This window comes from Sminthopsis crassicaudata, chromosome 3 (genome assembly GCF_048593235.1).
Source record: "Sminthopsis crassicaudata isolate SCR6 chromosome 3, ASM4859323v1, whole genome shotgun sequence".
In the NCBI taxonomy this organism is placed as follows: domain Eukaryota; kingdom Metazoa; phylum Chordata; class Mammalia; order Dasyuromorphia; family Dasyuridae; genus Sminthopsis; species Sminthopsis crassicaudata.
In genome coordinates, this window is record NC_133619.1 from 475,101,443 (window position 1) to 475,121,198 (window position 19,756).

Below are 19,756 nucleotides of genomic sequence, written 5' to 3' on the forward strand. Positions count from 1 at the left end.
CACTATCTTTTGTAATCCCTTGTCCACTTGTCTCATCACTGATGATATCCTTTCAAATGCCAACATAAAATTAATCTTATCATTTTCTTTTATACCCATATTGCTAAACTAATCTGGAGAAAGCCATAAGAATAGCTGTCCTCAAGCTTTCACCCCTTCTATTCTCACTCCTCTCAGTTAAGGGCCATCATATGTTACTGGAAAAATATGATATCATTCAACAAGAGCTCCCTCTTCCTCCTTATTTCATACATCTCAGACATCTGTTTAACTGGGTTTGTTTCTCTGAAGGATGTATGAGATTATAATTCTGTTTAACAAGTTTTTTCAATTTTTATGGCATGAAAGGCTATATTGTATTGCTGTATGTTAAGAATTACTTCTCTGTCTCCCTGTAAAAAGCATCCTTGAATACTAATAAGTGTTCAGGGTCATTCTTCTACCTCCTGAACATGTGTTAATACCTAAATGTTTACCTCTGTAATATCTGCATTGTTATAGGTTTACTCAGCAGCAGGAACCTATTACATGAACTCAAAAAGGAGGTATTTATTTTAGAACAAATTAAATATCCTAAAAGTATCTCAAACTGAATATATCCAAAACAGAACTCAATACCTTTACACCTAAATTATTCCCTTCTCTAGATTTCCCTATTGTTGTTGAGGGTACCACTGCTGTCCCAGTCACCCTGTCAAACCCAATGCCATCCTTAATTCCTCTCTAACTCATTCCAATCTGTTTCCAAGGTTTTACTTCCCATCATTCCCTACTCTCTGCTCACAGTTACCATTTAGTGTAGGACACTATGTAATGTTCTGTGGTCTCCAGAAACTGCCAATTGCTCTCTGGGAGGAGATCTGCTGTCTCACCTCAATCTCTTGGCCGCCAACTCTGACCTAGAGCCGAGACTCTTCTCAATCTCTCGAGTGCCGTCCTCTTTTATCCTCCCACAGAATGGGCGTGGGATAACGCAAGGTCTTCTGGGAAAAAATACTTCCACCAATGAACTTGCTCCTCCTAAGCATGCAAGCTCTTCCCCAGAAGTTCAAAGGGGTAAAACTCCCAGTAAAGGCCAGAACTAGAGAATTGTTAAGTGCCGACTTAGCACTTAGTAAGAACCTAACAACATTATTACTTCATATGTGTCAAACAGTAACTTGCCAGTTAGTCTGCCAGCCTCAAATCTCTTTCCACTCCAATATATCCTTCATTGAGCTGCTAAAGTGATTTTCCCGAAGTCTGCATATGACTACTTCTTCTCCTTACATACTTCTCATGCCTTCTCTCTGAGTATATCTAGTATACATATTCAATCAATAAATTGACCAATTAGCATTTATCAAGCATGTCTTATGTGCTGAGAATACAAAGAAAGGCAAAAAAAAATGTTCTTTGTTCTGAAGGAACTCACTGTGTCTGTCATAGAAGTTTAAGTTCCTTCAGGGCAACAATGAATTTTTGCCTCTTTTTTTTGCATCCCCAGTGTTTAGCAACAACAATGACAAAAAATCATTTAGCACTTATTATGTGCCACATACTGTGTTAAACTCTTGGAAATACTAATACAGAAACAAAAGCCTCCAAGGAGCTTACATTCTAAAAGGAAAGACACAAAAAAGAAGCTAAAAAGCCCTTGAGGAGGCAAGGTAACCATGAGAGCTATGATGGGAAAAAAAGTGCAGCAAGTCAGGAGCCAATCCTGAAAGAAATGAAAAAGTGAATGTGACTGCCCTGTGTACCTTTCTTAAAATGGAGTTTCCAAGAGAAAACTGACCAATTGACTGACCAATGAGAGAAAGAGACTACAGGGATGCAGTGACCTTCCAAGATTAGAAGATTTCTGGGTTATTAACCCAGGATGATAAAGTACTTAACATGCATTATTCAATGCATCACAATAACACTATGTTGTTCTATTACTATTCTTATTTTATATATATAAGGACATTGAATTGAGAAAGACTTGTTTAGGCTCACATAGCCTTTAAGTGTTTGAGAAGAGACTTAGAGCTTCCTGATCTCTCCAAGTTCAGTATTCTTTTGACTAGGTCATGTTGCTTCTCTATTTTGCCATCTTTAGAAATTAAGGGTCCTAGAGGTCCAAGATTGCATAGCTGATTAATTAGGGACAGACTAGAATTTAGTTCTTTTGATTGTCAGGCTATATACATTAATGTTTTTTTTTCTTTCTTGTTAGAAGAGATAGATTCCTAATGACCAAGCCAACTAGTTCTAATCAGAGAATGATTTTAAATAAGAATATTTCATTTTTCTTTACTTTTCTTTGGAAGGAATTTGGAGAACGTTCCTGAGGAACATCAGGCCAAATTGGGCAGAACATTGATGTGATTCATTCTGTTCATAGATTCAAAGAATTTCAGAGCTTTATTATAAAGCACCTCAGGAACCTGGTAGCCCAGTAAGTATCAGGACAAAGGTCCCCTCTGCAACATCCTCAACAAATAAATCTTTGATTGAAGGCTTCCAGAATCTACCTATTCCATTTTTGGATAACTCTATTAAGATGTTTTTCCTTTCTGTCTCTTATACCTATTTGTATAGGACAGGTCTTCCTTAAGACTTTTCAAACACACTTAGAGACAGCTTTTCCATCCTCCCATGTCTTTAATTCTCTAATCTAAATATCTCTCATTTTTTCAACTAGTGCTTTTATGGAAACAATGGCGGTCTTTTGCCATTCTGGTTATATTCCAAAGCAAAGGCTCTCAGAATGGCTTATCCATCAATCCATTATATTTCTGGCAAAAAATTATAGAAATTATTTATAATCTAGTTATATGACTCCCAAACAGGGACAAGAAAAAACGACAGCATTTGAGAGCTTTTTGTGAGTAGGATCATTTTCCCAGAGTTTCTTCAGAAACATATGGGGAAGGAAAGGGAGAAGAGACCCAGTAAGACTTTTTTAGTCGAGGTAACACATCAAAGGGCCAAGCCAGGAGACTAATGAGAGACTTAAATGTCTGTTCTGACTACTGTCCTCTTCTCTGTTTGAAAGTTTACCTCCATGACATCTCACAAGATCAATACCTGCTATAGTGCTACCCAGAGGTGATAGCGCTGCTTGCATTCCTCATTGTGTGGACTCAGATAACAGCAAATGCACAAACTTACTAACCATGCTGTGGGGGAAAACAATTGCATCTAAAACAAAAAATGGGGAATTGTTAAGGACCATGCCTAAGTGAAGGGGCAGGTCAAGTCTCCGAGAGTCTCCACAGCTGTGGATCATAAGATCTGAAGGAGTTGCAAAGCAGCCTTTACTGACCCAGGTGTTGCTTGTGGACTGGGAATGAAATAAATTGGAGATAGAGGAAGGAGAGAAGTCAGACAATGCAATTGCCTCTCAGTGGAGAGAATAGTCTCCTTTTATGGTCACCTTCCTCTCACATGAAATCATCCATTCTACAGGTCTGAGTTAGATCTTCAGCAGCCACTGGTAGATGGCTCCCATATCACAACAGTTATGGAGACAAAACTTAGAGGAACACCTGGGTCCTGAGGTGCTTTATAATAAAGCTCTGAAATTCTTTGATTCTGTGAATTAAATGAAAGCTGGTACATTAAATGTAATTGCTGAAATTCTTCTCTCTAGCTACAACCTCCTTTCTCACTCTTCTAAAATATGTTTGAGTTCCAATTTTTCCCTCCCTTCTCTATCTTCCTCCCCACCCCAAGACAGCAAACAAACTGATATAGGTTATACATGTGCAATACATTTTAAATATACTTCCATATGAGTCATGTTGGGGAAAAAAATCAGAACAAAGGGGAAAAATTACAAGAAAACAATAACAAAAGGTGAAAATAATATGCTTTGATCTACATTCAGGTTCCACAGTCCTTTCTCTGAATGTAGAAGGCATTTTCCATCCAAAGTCTATTGAAATTGTCTTGGATCATTACATTGCTAAGAAGAGCTAAGTGTATCATAGTTGATCATTACATATTCAGTTGTTAATGTCTACAGTGTTTTCCTGATTTTTCTCATTTTACTCAGTATCAGTTCATATAAGTCTTTCCAGGTTCTTTCTAAAATTAGTCTGTTCATCCTTTCTTATAGAACAATAATATTCTATTACATTCATAAACAACAACTTGTTCAACTATTCCCCAATTGATGGGCATCCCCTCAATTTTCTAATTCTAATTCTAATTCTAAACTCCAAGATTTAGAATAAGCTGATCTCATTCCTGGAATGAACCCCCTCCTCTTCTTCTCGATTTCATAGAATCCTTTCTGCTTTATTTTAAAACAAAGGTCATGTGCTACTTCCTATGTGGAACCTTTCTTGATTCATCAGTTATGACTGTCCTCTATTCTTTTTCCTATAATAACAAATATTTTTTCTATTTACTGACTATATCCCCTAGTAGAATATAAGGTTTTTGAAGACAGAGTTTGAGGGTTTGTTTGGGTTTTTTGGTTTTTGCATCCCTAATGTCCTGCAAAATACTTTACATATTGTAAACACTTATTAAATTCTGCATATTTGGTCTTTACTTAACTATTTGGCTTCATTTTTTTCTTTTTTCTTTTTGCTTTTAAATCAATTCTTTCATTTGAATTTGTTATCTAGTTTTCCTCAGGCCTAGTGTATTATAAAGCTGTTCAAAGTGAAAAGTTTATTAAGAAATAAAGCCCATAATTTGACTAATTCTGTTTAACCCTTGCTTGTGCTTATTCAGAGTTTCTATTTTTTGTCTCTTTCTCTTCACCCTCTCTTCCCCCCCCCCCCATCCTGTTTTTAATCTGTTCTGGTCTCCACCTCCCAGCCTTTTTTTTTTCTTTTTTTTTTCCTTTACTTTCCTTTTTTCTTCATTTTTTTCCTTCTTTCTTACAACCCACTCTCTCTCCCTCCCTACCCCTCTATATCCCTCTCCTTCTTCTTCTCTCTCTTTTCCTCCTTCCCCTTCTCTCTCTCTCTCTCTCTCTCTCTCTCTCATCATCATATTTAAAATATAAACGCTGTCCATAGTGTTGCATACACAACTTCTCAATCTCCTCCACTTCTTTTCAACCTTGAGAAAATGTCTTAAGCTTGGCATTATCAAGGGTGCAGTGTATCTGATGAGTTGGTAGGTTTTCTTAAGCTTTGCTTGCTCAGTAACTTTGTTTCCTATTTTGACCACGTTTTGGGCTCCTGACAGAAACACACAATCAAGGTACACTCTGTGATCTGAATTCCAGAAGGCCACTTCACAGTATACTCAAGAAAACTAAAGAAGCATATATATTTTTGCTTTGATATGCAGTACAAGTGGAGAGGACCAACAGCTTGTAAAATGACCTTCTTTGCTGTCTAGGGTTTCTTGAAATTTCTTGAAAAGCTGATATGAATTTAAACCACTAAATCTATCCAAACCCAATTGTTTAGTTGTTTCAGTCATATATGATTCTTATGACCTCATTTAGGATTTTCTTGGCAAAGACACTGGAGTGATTTGCCATTTCCTTCTCCAGTTCATTTTACAGATGAAGAAACAGAGATAAGCAGGATTAAATGATTTGCCCAAGGTCACACAGCTAGGAAGTATCTGGGGTCAGATTTTAAGTAAGAAATTGAGTCTTCCTGTCTCCAGACTTGGTGTTCTATCCACTGTGTCCATCTAACTGCCTCATCCAAATCTAGAGTCCTCTTTAAAAAGTCACATCCCAGCTTTTAGCTCTTCTATAACTAATCTGACAAAATTTATAATCTTGACACAGCTTAACATTAAGATTCAGTCTATGTATACTTAATATTTAATTCCCTGAGTCAGAGACCTTGTATTAAGTCTTCTTTGCATTCCCTACTCTGCCTAGTGAGCTCGATACCTAGATATAATATACATTAAATAAATGCTTGCCTATGATGTGAGAACTCTCTTTGCCAATATGGGAACTCCTTCAATCTACTGCATGCAGATCTCAAACTACCAATAACTTATAGCTTTAGACTAAAGACTTTAACTTTTTCTGAATCATGAACTTCTTAGGTACTCTGTTGAAGCCTAGAGATCCTTTCTCACAACTGCATTTTTAAATAATTGAAGAAAATGTTAAAAAGTTAGTGAAAATAAACATCTTTTTTTTTTTTTTGCATTTAAATTCAGGAACTCTCTGAAATCTATCCATGACTCTTTGAGGGTGGTGGAAAAAAAAGATTCTATGAACTTCCTTTTCAAGCTACTTATCTTTGAGGGATGACTGAGTCACTGCAAAGTTTAAGTGCCAGATGATTAGATCTTCCTTACCCCAAGTCTAAAACTCTATTGATGTTTATTGAATTAAAAACTGAATGAATTGAGTGATTGATTGGAAATGTTCATTCTTGGTAGGAGTCCCCATTTCTATATTGGTTTAACTCAGTTGATTTAACATGGTGTTAATGAGATGTCAGGGTCATGAATATACTCCTATGTAAAACTTTTAAGTTTCTTCTTCAACAGAGTAGTAGGCCCTAGCTTACAATCTCACCAGGAAGTAAAAATTGTCATCAGGGAAATTGAGCAAAAGAATCCCTAGTATGAGAAAAATGACAGGAATCATGCGAGCTACTGATGGTGGATTAGTAATTATATCTTTGTGTAGCAGCAGAATTTGTTTGGATCTATGATCCAATCGGTGAAAAGAATCTGTGCTGTAGAAACTCCCTTTCTGAGGCATATTAGTAAGGTACTTGTCACTATAGCCAATTATAGCTTAATGTGGATGTTCGGTAGACCTGCTGTTGCAGGTCTTCCCATGGCCCTGCCCCTTCTGAGGCTCGGCAGCCTCAAAGCCCACCAAGTGAAGGCTGAATCTAAACTGCTGCTGTCACCTGCAATTTGCCTATTTGAATTTACCTTAAGTGAAAACCATCTTGTTAATAGTATTGGAGTTGCCTGGGAGAACTGAAAGTAAAATGATTTGTCCATAGTGAGTACATGTCAGAGACAGGACATAAATTCAGGTCTTCCTGATATTAATGTAAATTTCCTCTATGCTTTACCAGTCTGACTCTTTAAAGGAGTGACCTAGTGTGTCACTGTTCTGGAGTCAGGAGGATCTGAGTTCAAATCTGACCTCATACTTACTGGCTGTGTACTTTGGGTAAGGCACTTAATCTCAATTACCTCCAAATAAAGAAATATTTGCATAGCATTTTAAGATTGATTTTATACATCTATTATCTTATTTGATCCTCAAAATAAACCTCTGACATAAATGGTATTTTTAACCTTATGTTACAGATAGGGAAACTTATGGGATTAAGTGACTTGTCTAGAGTCACACAATTGGTCAATGTCTGAGATAGAATTTGAACTCACAGTCCAGTACTCCACCAACTATCTTCTGTGATATAATACTAATTATAAAGTTTCCCTAAAGTGAAGACAAGAAGCCTGGAAGTTCGAGGACCAACCTTAGTGCTGGATTTCTCCTGAATTATTTTGTCTTTCTCCACGTAATTAATTTGTAAAGTTGAGACATCTTCTGCTAAAATTTGGACTGGCATACTCTGTGGATCCATCAAGATTTCATAGGGCACCATAGGATGTTTCCAGGAGGCAGATGTAAAAACATCCCAGAGCTCACTCTGCCCAAAAGTCCCTAAGAGGAAGAAATATTATTTAATAAGATGACAGGAAATCATCTACTCTTTAATTGTAGAAGGCTCAGTGCTAAGATCCCATGTGCCTCCTTTATAATCCATTAAGGTTCATTATTTGACCACATGGAAGTTTAGCATATGTGCTTCTGTATTTAAAAAATCCCAGAAAAAATAGTCTAAGAACACCATCATAGTACACTTCACTTACAGATCAAGTCTTTCAACATGTCTGCTGAATAACTATAGCATTAATGTAGTAGAACAGAACAAAGGCAGGACATCAGGAGATCCCAGGTACTATATGTCACTTAACCTCTCAGCATCTTAGTATCTCATTTGTAAAATGGGAATAATAAATGATCTTGTCTGCCTTATGGGGTTGATAAAAGGCTCATAGAAGGTGATGCTTGTGAAAATTGCTTTGCAAGCTATAAAGTGCTACACAAATATGTGATTATGATTATTCTCAGTGGGATGTGATAGTGACAGATGTAGTCATGCAGCCAGGCGACAGAAAGGATAGAGTGATGGATCAGAAGTCATGAAAACTTGAGTTCAAATATGACCTCAGATACTTACTAGATGTATGATCCTGAGCAAATCACTTAACCTTGTTTTCTTCATCTATAAAATGTGGATAATAATAGCACCCACCTCCCAAAGTTGTTGTGAAGATCAAATGAAACAATATTTATAATGCCCTTAGCATAATGCCTGGCACATAGTAGGCATTATATAAATGCTAACTATTAATAAAGGAAACAAGACAATCTACTTTCAACATGCACACAGATCTTCCACACCGAGTTAGCATCTTTAATTTACCTTAGTCACATCATTCTCTTTTCTACCTCCTTACCTTTGTAACTCTTTTATGCTCTCATTTGCCTATAACATTGCATTATTTCTATATATATATATGTGTTTTCTCTCAGTTCCATGAAGATATTTTATTTGGTTTTGTATCTAGCATAATACCTTACATGTAGCAGAATTTAAATATTTTCTAAGTTAAATACTGTAGTAATTAGGTCAAGTATTGCATATATTTGAAAAGGGGCAGAATTAAGTAAGGAAATCTTCCTAGACAACAAACTTCTAAGAAATTAAGGAAAAGAAGAATGTGACATGCTATACATTTATAAAAGTATGAGGAAAGATCCTAAGGAAAACAAGAGGCAAGCTAGGAAGCAAGAGAGTTTGAACTTGGGCATAAGAATGAGAGCAAATATGCAGAGCTGTAACAAGTCATTATGGCAAAAGTCAAAATTATCTCAGGGACAAGCAGCATAGAAAGGTACCTTTCAAATGAACTTTAAGACAAAATTCAGTTGGAGTGTGAGGTTACTTAGAAAGAGATTTCAACATTAGATTCAGATAGATGGTACAGTGGATAGAGAGCTAGACCTGGAGTGAGGAAGGCTTTGAATTCAAATCCAATTTTAGACAGTTACTAGCTATGTGATGCTGAACATGTCACTTAGCCTTTGTCTGCCTCAGTTTCCTCATCTATAAAATGGGAATAAAAAGAATACCTACTTGATTACTAAGAGGATCAAATTATCTGTAAACCTTAAAGCTTTATATAAATGCTATTTGATACTATTGTTTTTATCATTGTTACTCCAGGACACTGCCTCATGGGAAGCAAGGCCTATAGAGGAAGATAATTAAAGATACTAAAAGACACTTTTGGGGAAGTTGTAGCTTAGTTGGGAAGGCCAGCTCTGGGGAATGCAGTAGAGTGGTGCTGGGTTGCTGAGAAGATCAGCTAGAATTTTTGATAATCAGTTTCTAAACTCATTGAAGAATCTTATGTGCTGTCAATGTCATCTCAATTTCAGCACCCATGGGTAAAGTTCCAGTAGACCCACTTTAGTTATGGTTCTGCAGATTACTGAAAACTGCCATTATTAATTTTAAATCTATAATTCCTTGTCTACTTTGAAGATGTTTCAGATTAACTGAAATAGCAACAAATATTTACTAAGTGCTCCCTATTTATACTGTGATGGATTTTAGAAGAGATTCAAAGATGAAAGAAGGAACTTATACTCTAATGGAAGAGGCGGTGACATATGTACACAAATAAAGATGACACAGTATAAAATATAATTTGACAAAGAAGTAATCAAGTCAAAATTTCAAAAGTTTTTATCAGACAGACATATCAACTTCCCAAATAAGATAATGGTTTTAATAAGATGTTTTCTTAAGTTCTTTCTAGGTTTCAAATATTGTTATCTGGAAAAATATAATTACTAGCCAAATGTATCACTATCAGTCTAGCTGGATTTCTCAGTTTAACAGTCCAAAGAATTTCCAATTTGGCCAAGTGAAATTAGATATTTTTTCCCCAGGAAATAATTTCCTCAGATCATTTTTGATTCTTCTTCCAGGAAAGAATGTATGTGTGTTCCACACTATACCTATGCAGAAGATTAGGTAGGTGGGGAAATTCCATACCTATATACTCTCCATCCATGCTCCAAAGACGAACTGTACAGTCAATGGAGGAAGACAATAGAACCTTTTCTTTCTCCATCAGTTCTAAACTAAGGAAACAAAAGAAAACAGATGATAAATTCACTACAAGAAAAGAGAGTGATTTTCTAGGATGATGACAGTCCACTAAATTGCATTGAGAATCAGAGGATCATGAAGTCAATAGCTCAATAGCCCTTTAACAATAACAATAACAATAATCATGGCTGAAACAAAAATAATGCTTTAATCTTTGCAAAATGTTTTCCATACATAATCACACACGAGTTTCCAAGGACTCTGTGAAGTAGTCATCCATTAAAGTTGTCATGATCTCCATTTAAAAGATAAGGAAATGGAAGTCCAGAGATTAAGAGATTTGTCCATGTTCACACACAGCTTAATATATCCCACAATACAAAGAAACATAGGCCAGTTTGTGCAATTTGCTTCCTCCAATTATATCCTGACCTCAAATTTCAAATGATCAAGGAAAGTACACCAAAACAGACTATAGTTGTTAGCCAAGAAATGGTCTTCTTGACCAGTGGAAAAGATCCAGAATTGGGAATTAGTTAAAGCTTTGCCACTGACTCTTTGTATAATTCAACAAATTTCATATAGCAAACATTTATTAAATATCTTCTATATTTGAATCCCATAAAATAGTGGAGAATACAAATGTTCTTAAGGAGATTAACATCAAATAAGGGAGATAAAATAAATCACTTAAAATGTCCAAAGTTAAAATGAGATAATATTTGTAACACATTTTGTAAACATTCAAGTGCTATATAAATACTAGATATTACTACTATTACTTCTACTACGGCTACTATAACTACTACTACTGCTGCTGCTGCTACTTCTACAACTCCTCCTCTTATTCCTATGCCAATTACTACTACTGCTACAACAATAATTAACTACTATTACTACTATTACCATCACCATCATCAAATATCTACTCATTCAGAGTGAGTCAGGGAGATAAAATACATTGTTAAACAAGGAATTTTAATGTAGAGAAAAGTTTTTTGTCAATTTCTTTATCAGAAAAATAAAGACTAACCCCTCCTCCCACACACACACACACACACATGTTTATTGCTGTCATTCAGTTCTTTCCAACTCTTCTTGACTTCATTTGGGATTTTCTTAGCAAAGATATTGGAATGGTTTGCTATTTTCTTTCCCAGCTCATTTTACAGGTGAGGAAATTAAGGCAAACAGGATTAAGTGATGTGCCCAGAGGTCACATAGTATCTGAGGTCACATTTGAATTCAGGTCTTCCTGACTCCAGGCTCAGTGCTCTAGCCACTGTACCACCAAGATGCCCTTCCCACAAGAGAGATTTTGAAATGATAAGAGACAAGCTGAGACCATTCTTTTAGCTGCTAGCTAGTTGGTGCAGTAAAGTATGTGACCATTGTAAAATATGGCACCTACCTCCCAGGATTGTCATGTGGATCAAATTAGATACTATTTATAAAGGGCTTATCACAGTATCTAGCACACCTAGTAATCACTTAATAAATGCATGTTTCCTTTCCCTCCTCGTAACAATAGGATATTATTTTCTCTAGCTTTTCTAAACTCTAGATAGATACTCACCAAGTGACTGCATTAACATGGGCTCTCCAGATCTTGACATCTGTAGCAATATAAAGAATAAATCTATATAAAACCCTATCATTTTATTTGTTTCTTTATTACAATCATCACATATGGTCATTTCATATACTTCATCTTTGGCTCTAAAGGCAAAGAAAAATGGAAGTAAAATCTGGACAAAATAAAAAGAACAGAATATTAAGATTCAGCTTCTTTAGAGAAGATTTGGACTTACATGGACTTAAGGTCTAGTCAGGCCTTCCTCATGGACATCGTGATCAGAAACAACAATCACAATTTCCCAAGCAGACTTTCTGGGCTGAGCCTCTGAAATTCAGGGTCCATCCATGAGAGGAGCCTAGGGCCATAATCTAGGATTCCTAGACCATATTTAAATTGTTACTCTGAATCTGCAAGACTTGATCAAAACCAAGTGAGTATATAGGGGGAATAGCCAAGGAGATAAGGGCAGGGATTAGGCAAATGATAAAATTCTCCTACATTCTCTTCATTCAACATTATTTATTTATTTTGCATATGTGTATGTGTGTGTGTGTGTGTGTGTGTGTGTGTGTGTGTGTGTGTGTGCTTTATACACAACACATAGAATGAGGTCAGAGAGATACAAAGAAGTATGCAAGAAATCTCATGTTCTCAAGATGCTCAAATTCTAATTCTGGTCAATGATGGATTTTTTTCATTACACATTAAGTTGTCATTTAACAAAAATTTCTATTTCAAAAATAATCTTGGAAATAGCCATATGCCAGAGGTGAGTGAGGGTGAATGACAGAAAAAAAGGCAGAATTCTAAATTCTAATTTGAATAAGTATTAGGGATAGTCCCTAAATTACATAACTGGATAAAAAGTGAAATGAATAAACTGGGAAAATAATAATTACAGTGGTTAAAACTATACACACATACACACACACATATATATATATATATATATATATATATATATATATATGTACATATATATATATAAACAAAATAAAACAATAAACTTTAGTTATAATAAGAAAGTTTGGGCCTAAACTAATTTAGAATATGTTCCTTTCTCCTTTCTTTGAAGAGGTGAGAGACTACTGTTATAGCACATAGCATACACCATCAGACTTAGTTAATGTATTGGTTAACTTTGCTGAACGTCTACTCTCTCACTCCTTTCTTTTTCTACCGTTTCTGAGAATAAATATTTAGGTAGGGGAGGGGAAAAGATATATTTGGAAATGAAGGTTATGTAAAAATAAAATATTAGTAAAAACTTATCAAAAACACTATGACTATTTTCCTTGAAGAAAAGAGGAAGATAGGAATGGCAATTATAAGAAAGAGAGGTCTGAAATTCAGTGTTCTCATCTCTGCCCTGGTTTATTGCAATAGATTTCTAAATTAGATTCCTTGCCTTGTCTCTTCACGTTTCAATGTGTCCTCCACTCAGCTGACAAAGTGATTTTCCTGGAGTGCAGGTCTCTCTATGTCAATGCACCCTCCCCCCAATTCAATAAATTTCTTTGACTCCCTATTATCTTCAGGATCAAATATAAAGTTTTCTGTTGGACTTTTAAAGCCCTTCATAACCTGGGCCCTTTTTTACCTTTCCAGGCTTTTTATACTTTATTCCATTCCCTATAACTTTGATTTAGCTATCCTGGACTAATTGTTATTGTTTGTATAGAATACTCCATCTTTGATCACCATGTTTTTGCAATAGTTGTCCTCCATGCCTTCAATACAATCCCTCCTCATTCTTCCTGGCTTCTGTCAAGACTCAGCTCAAATATAACCTTCTACGGAAGGTATTTCTAGCTCTCCTCCTTCTGGCTGTTAGTCCTTTCCTTTCTGAGATCACCTTCCATCTATCCATATTTTGTCAGTATCTAGATATTTACATGTTGTCTCCTAATTAGACAGGGAAGGAACCATGTTTTTGCCTTTTTTGTATCTCGAGGACTGGAACATAAAGAGGACTTAATAAATACTTCTTGACTGACTGATAATCTGCTATTTCCTTTCAAAAACTACTTGGACCAGACAATTCCAAGAAATTCAGGCAGGAAAGTGCCATTCACATCCCAAGAGAGAACTATGAAGATTGAATGTGGATCGAAGCATAGTGTTTGTAGTTGTTTGGTTTTTTTCTTATTTTCCCCCATTTAGTCTGATTTTCTTACACAGCATGACAAATATGGAAATACGTTCAAAATGATTATACATGTATAACCTATATCATATTACTTGCTATCTTGGGGAAGGGACAATAGAGAGAGGGAGAAAAGTTTGGAACATGAAATCTTATAAAATTAATGTTATAAACTATCTTTACATGCATTTGGAAAAATAAAAAAAATATATATTGAGAAAAAAAAAACTACTTGGACCATAATATTCTTTTAAAAAAAATAAGACTGTTGGAAAAAAGTAAAAGCCCTACTTTTGGGTGGTTCTTTCTCAGGTCCCTCCAGAGCATAGTCCTTGATGTCATAGGTATACACATACCCCTGGTGGTCTGCCACATAGGCACAGGTATCTATTGTTGTCACCACAATGCTACTGATCTGGGATTTTCCTCTGGACTAGAATGAATACAAACACATGGTGATTATTAAAAGACTGTTCATTTTACCAAACAGTGACATATTAAAACTTTCTGAAACCACTTAAATAATAACTCATTGCTATGTCTGTATAAGTGCTGAGGAATCAGGAAAAATACTCTCAAGTTCAAATAAAGCAAGTAGTCTATAGCCTCCTGAAGGCTGTTAAAAGCCAGGCAATTCTGATTAAAAACAACAACAACAACATTCTTTAAAATGGTTTTGTCCAACTTACAGGTATGAAGCTGGCTAGGAGCTGAGCCCCACCGAATAGACTCCAGAAGATAACAGAACCTGTGACAGAAGGGGAATAAAAAATATCAGATGAATTTTTATGAGTTTATACAGAATGACTCTAGGGTGAGCAAGCATGGCACATTGGGCAAAGTGAAAGTTTCAGAGTTTAAAGATCTGTGTTCAAATCTTGCCTCAGATTTTCTGGCTCTGTGGGCCTGAATAAGTCACTTAACCCCCTCTCAATCTCTGGTAACTCTAAAACATCAATTATAGACAGGCTCCAATCTATAGAAGAGGAAGTTAGTTCTCTCCCATGTGGATGAAATTCCATGTTCTTGACTTAGTGGAATACCCCCTTACATTGTATGACACTGAGCAGTTCACAGAGTGTCTTGTTCTTCTCTCACAGTATCCTCACTACAGTTCTATAAGGTAAGTATTATAATTTACATATCAACTTAGAGATGAGCAAATTGGAGCTTGGAGGGAATAAACATCTGTCTATAGCTAATACACTAGATAGCTAATATACAACAAAGCTCTTTCTAGAACTCAGGTCTCCTGATTACTTCCTCATCTAGGGTGCTTTACCCTCATGTGATTATTGAGTTCCTACAATGTGCAAGAGGTTATTATGAATAAATGATACCTGGGCCTTGTTAGTTCCTAAGAAGCTTATATTCTAATGAATCAAGATGGAGAAGAACCTCCTTTGTATTTTTGGTTTATGTTATGATTTTTCTTTTTTTTTTTTTTTTTTTTAATAAATAGAATTGGAGTATAGACAAGCTCTTTATCACTCATGATATGAAATTCTGAATCTCTTGTCCCTAATCCTCACTCCTAAATATCTTGGTGCTTTTTGTTACTGTAGGCTGTTACAGAAAAACTCACTTATCTATATATCTATATCATATATATGACATCTATCTATATCATTTATATATAAGTATATACATACATCTATTTGTGTATGTGTATACACATATGTACAGGTGTACTCATATATATATATATATATATGTAAGTATATATATATATATATTCATGTATGTATATAAAAATACTGTTATCCCTTCACGTGATTTTTTCCCTTTACAGTTTTGATATATCTCAAGTTAGCATAAGAAACTAAATGGGAATTTGGGGAGACTTTTGTGTAAGCCATGTGAAGATAAGTAGGTGACAAAAAGTCTAAAATCAAATAATAACCCAAATTTTATAATAAAGTACTGTAAACACCCAATAAGAGAAAAATAAAAAAAATTGAGACTTTTTTCTTTAGTACAAAGGGAGGGACAACAAATTTTACATGGATTTTCCAGGTCTAGAAACACCATACCCTTAATCTCTTTGACATGGAAGGTATACCTGTTCCCTTACACATATCTATCTATCTATTATCTATCTATCTATCTATTCATTTACTCACTCGCTCATTTACTTATTCATTCATGCATATCACAAACATTCTCCAGATGGTTTTGTTCAATTGTAAACCTTGGAATCAAACACCAAGCATTTACTAAATACTTACTATATCTAGTCACTGCTTGACAAAAGTGAAACAGTCCCTGCCCTTGAGAAACTTCCAATCTATTTAGGGGAGACATTGTGTACATGTAAAAGTATAATCAAAATATACAGAATATCTTAAGTTGCAGTTTTAAGTAGTAACTGAACTAAGACTTTTGGAACACTGTATATAATTATGAGAGGTATAAGTTAATATACCTTATGTTGATAATGGAGATATCAGAAAAGGCTTCCTTAAGTCAACTTTATGGAGGTTGTCCAAGCTACTTCTTGAAGAAAGCTAGGTATTAAAAGAGACAGAGATAAGAAAGGAGGAAATTCCAGACATGGAGATATAGAGTGTCATAAAAGGCAGAAAGACAGTTTTGTTAGATTGTAGAATATGTGAAGGGTAAAAGCCCCAGAAAGTAGAATGGGCACATGTAGTAAATGATTTTAAATGCCAAACAGAAGTTATAATTTATACCTACAGGTAATAGACAACAACTGGAGCTAGTAAGTACGGGAATGCCAAAGTCTGACATGCATGTTAAAAAAAAATCATTTTGGCACATGTGAGATGGTGGGTTGGAGAGGGAAAGACAGGAGATTTCAGGCAGGAGAATTAAAGATGAAGGCAACTCAAAGGCAAGGGTAGGTGTAAGTAGACTGCAGCATATTTTCCATGATAATCCATGCACAGGAAGTGACATAAAGGATATAATCCAGAAAATGTATGTTGGGAAAAGAGCTGAGTTCATAGCATATTGTGTACAAGAGGTAATAATAGAAGGACACCATAGATGCTGAACTGGCTTCCATAGAGTGAAAAAGAACTAGAGGACAGCCTCCAGCACTATGGGTATTGAACAAGTATTATACAAGATGAAAAGCATAGAGAAGTGGCAATTTTACCATTGGAAGGCAGGTGCTGGCATATACTCCCAATTAATCAGGATATGTTTCCAGAAGGAGATAAGTTCTACAATAAGTTTCAGTTAGAGGCATATAAGAGTGGGATTAATTACCTGACATTAGTTTATTTTTACAGTTTCTTACATAAATGAGCTTTTCAGTTGTGTTCCAGAAATGATGGTATACTTTTAATTTTTTATCACTGATCATTTTACTTCCTCTGCCTGGATCTTAGTTTCTTCATCTGTTAGATGAAGATACTAGGACAAGATTTCTAAGGTCCCTTCCAGCTGGCATTCTATTACTTTGCATTTCAAATGGAGAGCTTGCCCTCCAAAGAGGAAACTCTTCCTAAAGAAATCCTCTGAAGAAGCTTTGAGACTAATTAGCCTTTTATTTAGGGTTTTATTTATCAGGTTTTTCTGAACAGGAACAATTCCAACCCTGATACATGCTCAGTGTTTAGCTGGTCATTCTTTACCCTCATGCTACATAAAAATTCTCTCCTCTTTTTAGGATAAAAACTATTCTTCCCAATTCAGGTTGGGCAGAAATGCTACAGAGCAGGGACTGGAGCTCAAGCTATCTCTGGCATATACAATTTGTGCCTCCACCAAAGAGTAAGTGCTAGCTAAAATCTCCAGCCCTAAGCTCTCCCATTATCGCCAAGACAAAGAACCATGATACCTTGTTACTTGCCTCTTTTATGTTCATTCCTCAGGATACTTTTGGTCCTCTTGTCACATCTTTCTCCCTGTAAGTCTACCCTTTATGCTATACAACTTGGTATTCAATTCACTCTGTTCCTGCCCAAGGATAACCGGAAGATAGATATATGATTCTAAGGCAATTGGACTTGCTCATCAAGAGACATTTGATGTGAAGGGATGTCATGTGAACAGGCCCCTAGAATTAACTATCTTCTTCCTGTTAAAAGAGGAATCTAGCCAACCATGATTCCATCAAAATAGGATGGGCCATAGCAGGAAATCAGTGGGGAACTAAGGTTCAGGGCTGTTCCTTGTAAAATGTATATCTGTAAAAGTGTCTTTGGTAAACTGCTCCAAAGAAAATCAATTTATAAGAGAAACACAGCTATATTGATGACAATTTCTGTTTTTACCTTGGGGCCCATTGGAAATGAGAGAAGCAGCTGCTGATTCAAATTTGGCTGCACGGGTCTTTAGGAATATGAGATGAGAAACACTTCTGTCTGTAACATAAGAGAGGGGGAAAGGCATTAAACATACATCTCTCTGTAAACAGAAAAATTGCTTCCAGAATTTCCTCCTATAAATATGATAGCTATTAAAGCTGAGGAATGGCTCCTTTTCCAATGCTGACAGATCTAATAGTCTGACCAATAGTTATTTGCCTAGTAGCCATGGGGTAGAGCCAAAATATGAATGTGCTAATGTGCAAAATTGGGTTGAGAGGCATTCCTAGCCCCACTATTACCATCCTCAGTCCTCGTGCGAAGGCTCCAGTTTTGGACAATTGTAATTCCCTTGGATTTTTTCTTCCTTCAATGGAAAAAAGGGATAGAATTCAAGGGATACTATAATCAGTAGTTGAATTAATGTTCAATACAAAAGATAGAAATCCTTCAGGCTTTTCAAATTTCTTTTTTAAGAATGTAAAAGAGACTGAAATTTCTCTGGTTGATCTCAGATGGCAGAAATAGGAGCAATGAATCAAAGCTTCAGGAAGGCAGATTTAGGCTCCATGTTCAAAAGTGACATGGGGTGCCTTCGAAAGAGGTGGGTTTTCTATCATCAAAGGTCTTCAAGAATATTGGAGATGTTGAACCCTGTTTGGGTATGGGTTGAATTAGAGACAGAGATCCCTTACAAATCTGTGATTTTCTGAGATCCTGGTTCATGAATAAGAACTTGGATACTTTCACAGATTATAAATTGCTGTAGAAGGACCTGGAAAAGGCCCATCTTGATTTGGATGCTTTTGTTTTTCTACAAATAAAAACAATGATAAAAGCAAACCAACTTCAAAAGTCTCTTTCCTCAAAACAAGTCTCTAATGTGGTTAATGCGAATATTATTATTTCTACCTTGCAAATGAGAAAACTGAAGCCCTGGAAAGGTTGCCATGATCACTTGTTTAGTAAGTATCAGAGCTGACGCTCAAACCAGATCCTGGGACCCCATGTGCAGTGTCTAATTCACTATACCATAATTTGATTGGCTTGGGACCCATAATAGGGCCTTCAAAATTTTCTTAGACCTGCGGATTCTTTTCAGAAGAGAACTAGTCATGGGAATGGAAATTTAGGGAATGATAGCAAGCATTTATTAAGACCTTACTCTTCTCAGTATTTTATAATTATTATATTTGATCACAAGAACAACTCTATAAGGTGAGTACTATTATTATCTTCATTATACAGATGAGGAAATTGAGCCAGATAGGTTGTGTCATTTACAGGGTTACACATAGCAAATGTCTGAGGCTAGATTTGAACCCAGGGCCTCATGACTCCAAGTCTAGTGTTATGTACCATGCTATCTAGCTGTGTTATCACCCCCATTTTATTAACAACTGTCATATTTTTTTCTTTTTCTCAGTTTTTTAAAACTAATTTGAGTTTTCTAATGAGTCAGTGCTCTGACTATTCACAGATAGCTTACTCAGGGATAACTCCCACATAAATAACGAGTCTTTTCCTGTTTGTTAATATAATATTAAATGTAATGCATGATTATATTATCACTTTAGTAGAGTGTTGGTTAGTAGGAGATGGGGGGTTAGAACTTTAGTCCACCCAGGGA

The 19,756-nt window shown here is 35.7% G+C and overlaps 1 protein-coding gene across 1 annotated transcript in view; it reads right to left on the minus strand.

Moving 5' to 3' along the window:
* Positions 1–19,756, minus strand: part of LOC141559696 (cilia- and flagella-associated protein 337-like) — a 99,189-nt gene that overhangs the window by 3,248 nt on the left and 76,185 nt on the right. The window contains exons 14-19 of the mRNA XM_074297430.1: positions 18,094–18,183; positions 14,539–14,597; positions 14,141–14,282; positions 11,701–11,740; positions 10,068–10,156; positions 7,413–7,600 (exon numbers count right to left, since the gene is read on the minus strand). Of these exons, the coding sequence (XP_074153531.1) occupies positions 7,413–7,600; positions 10,068–10,156; positions 11,701–11,740; positions 14,141–14,282; positions 14,539–14,597; positions 18,094–18,183 (608 nt within the window). The remainder of the gene's footprint in view (positions 1–7,412; positions 7,601–10,067; positions 10,157–11,700; positions 11,741–14,140; positions 14,283–14,538; positions 14,598–18,093; positions 18,184–19,756) is intronic.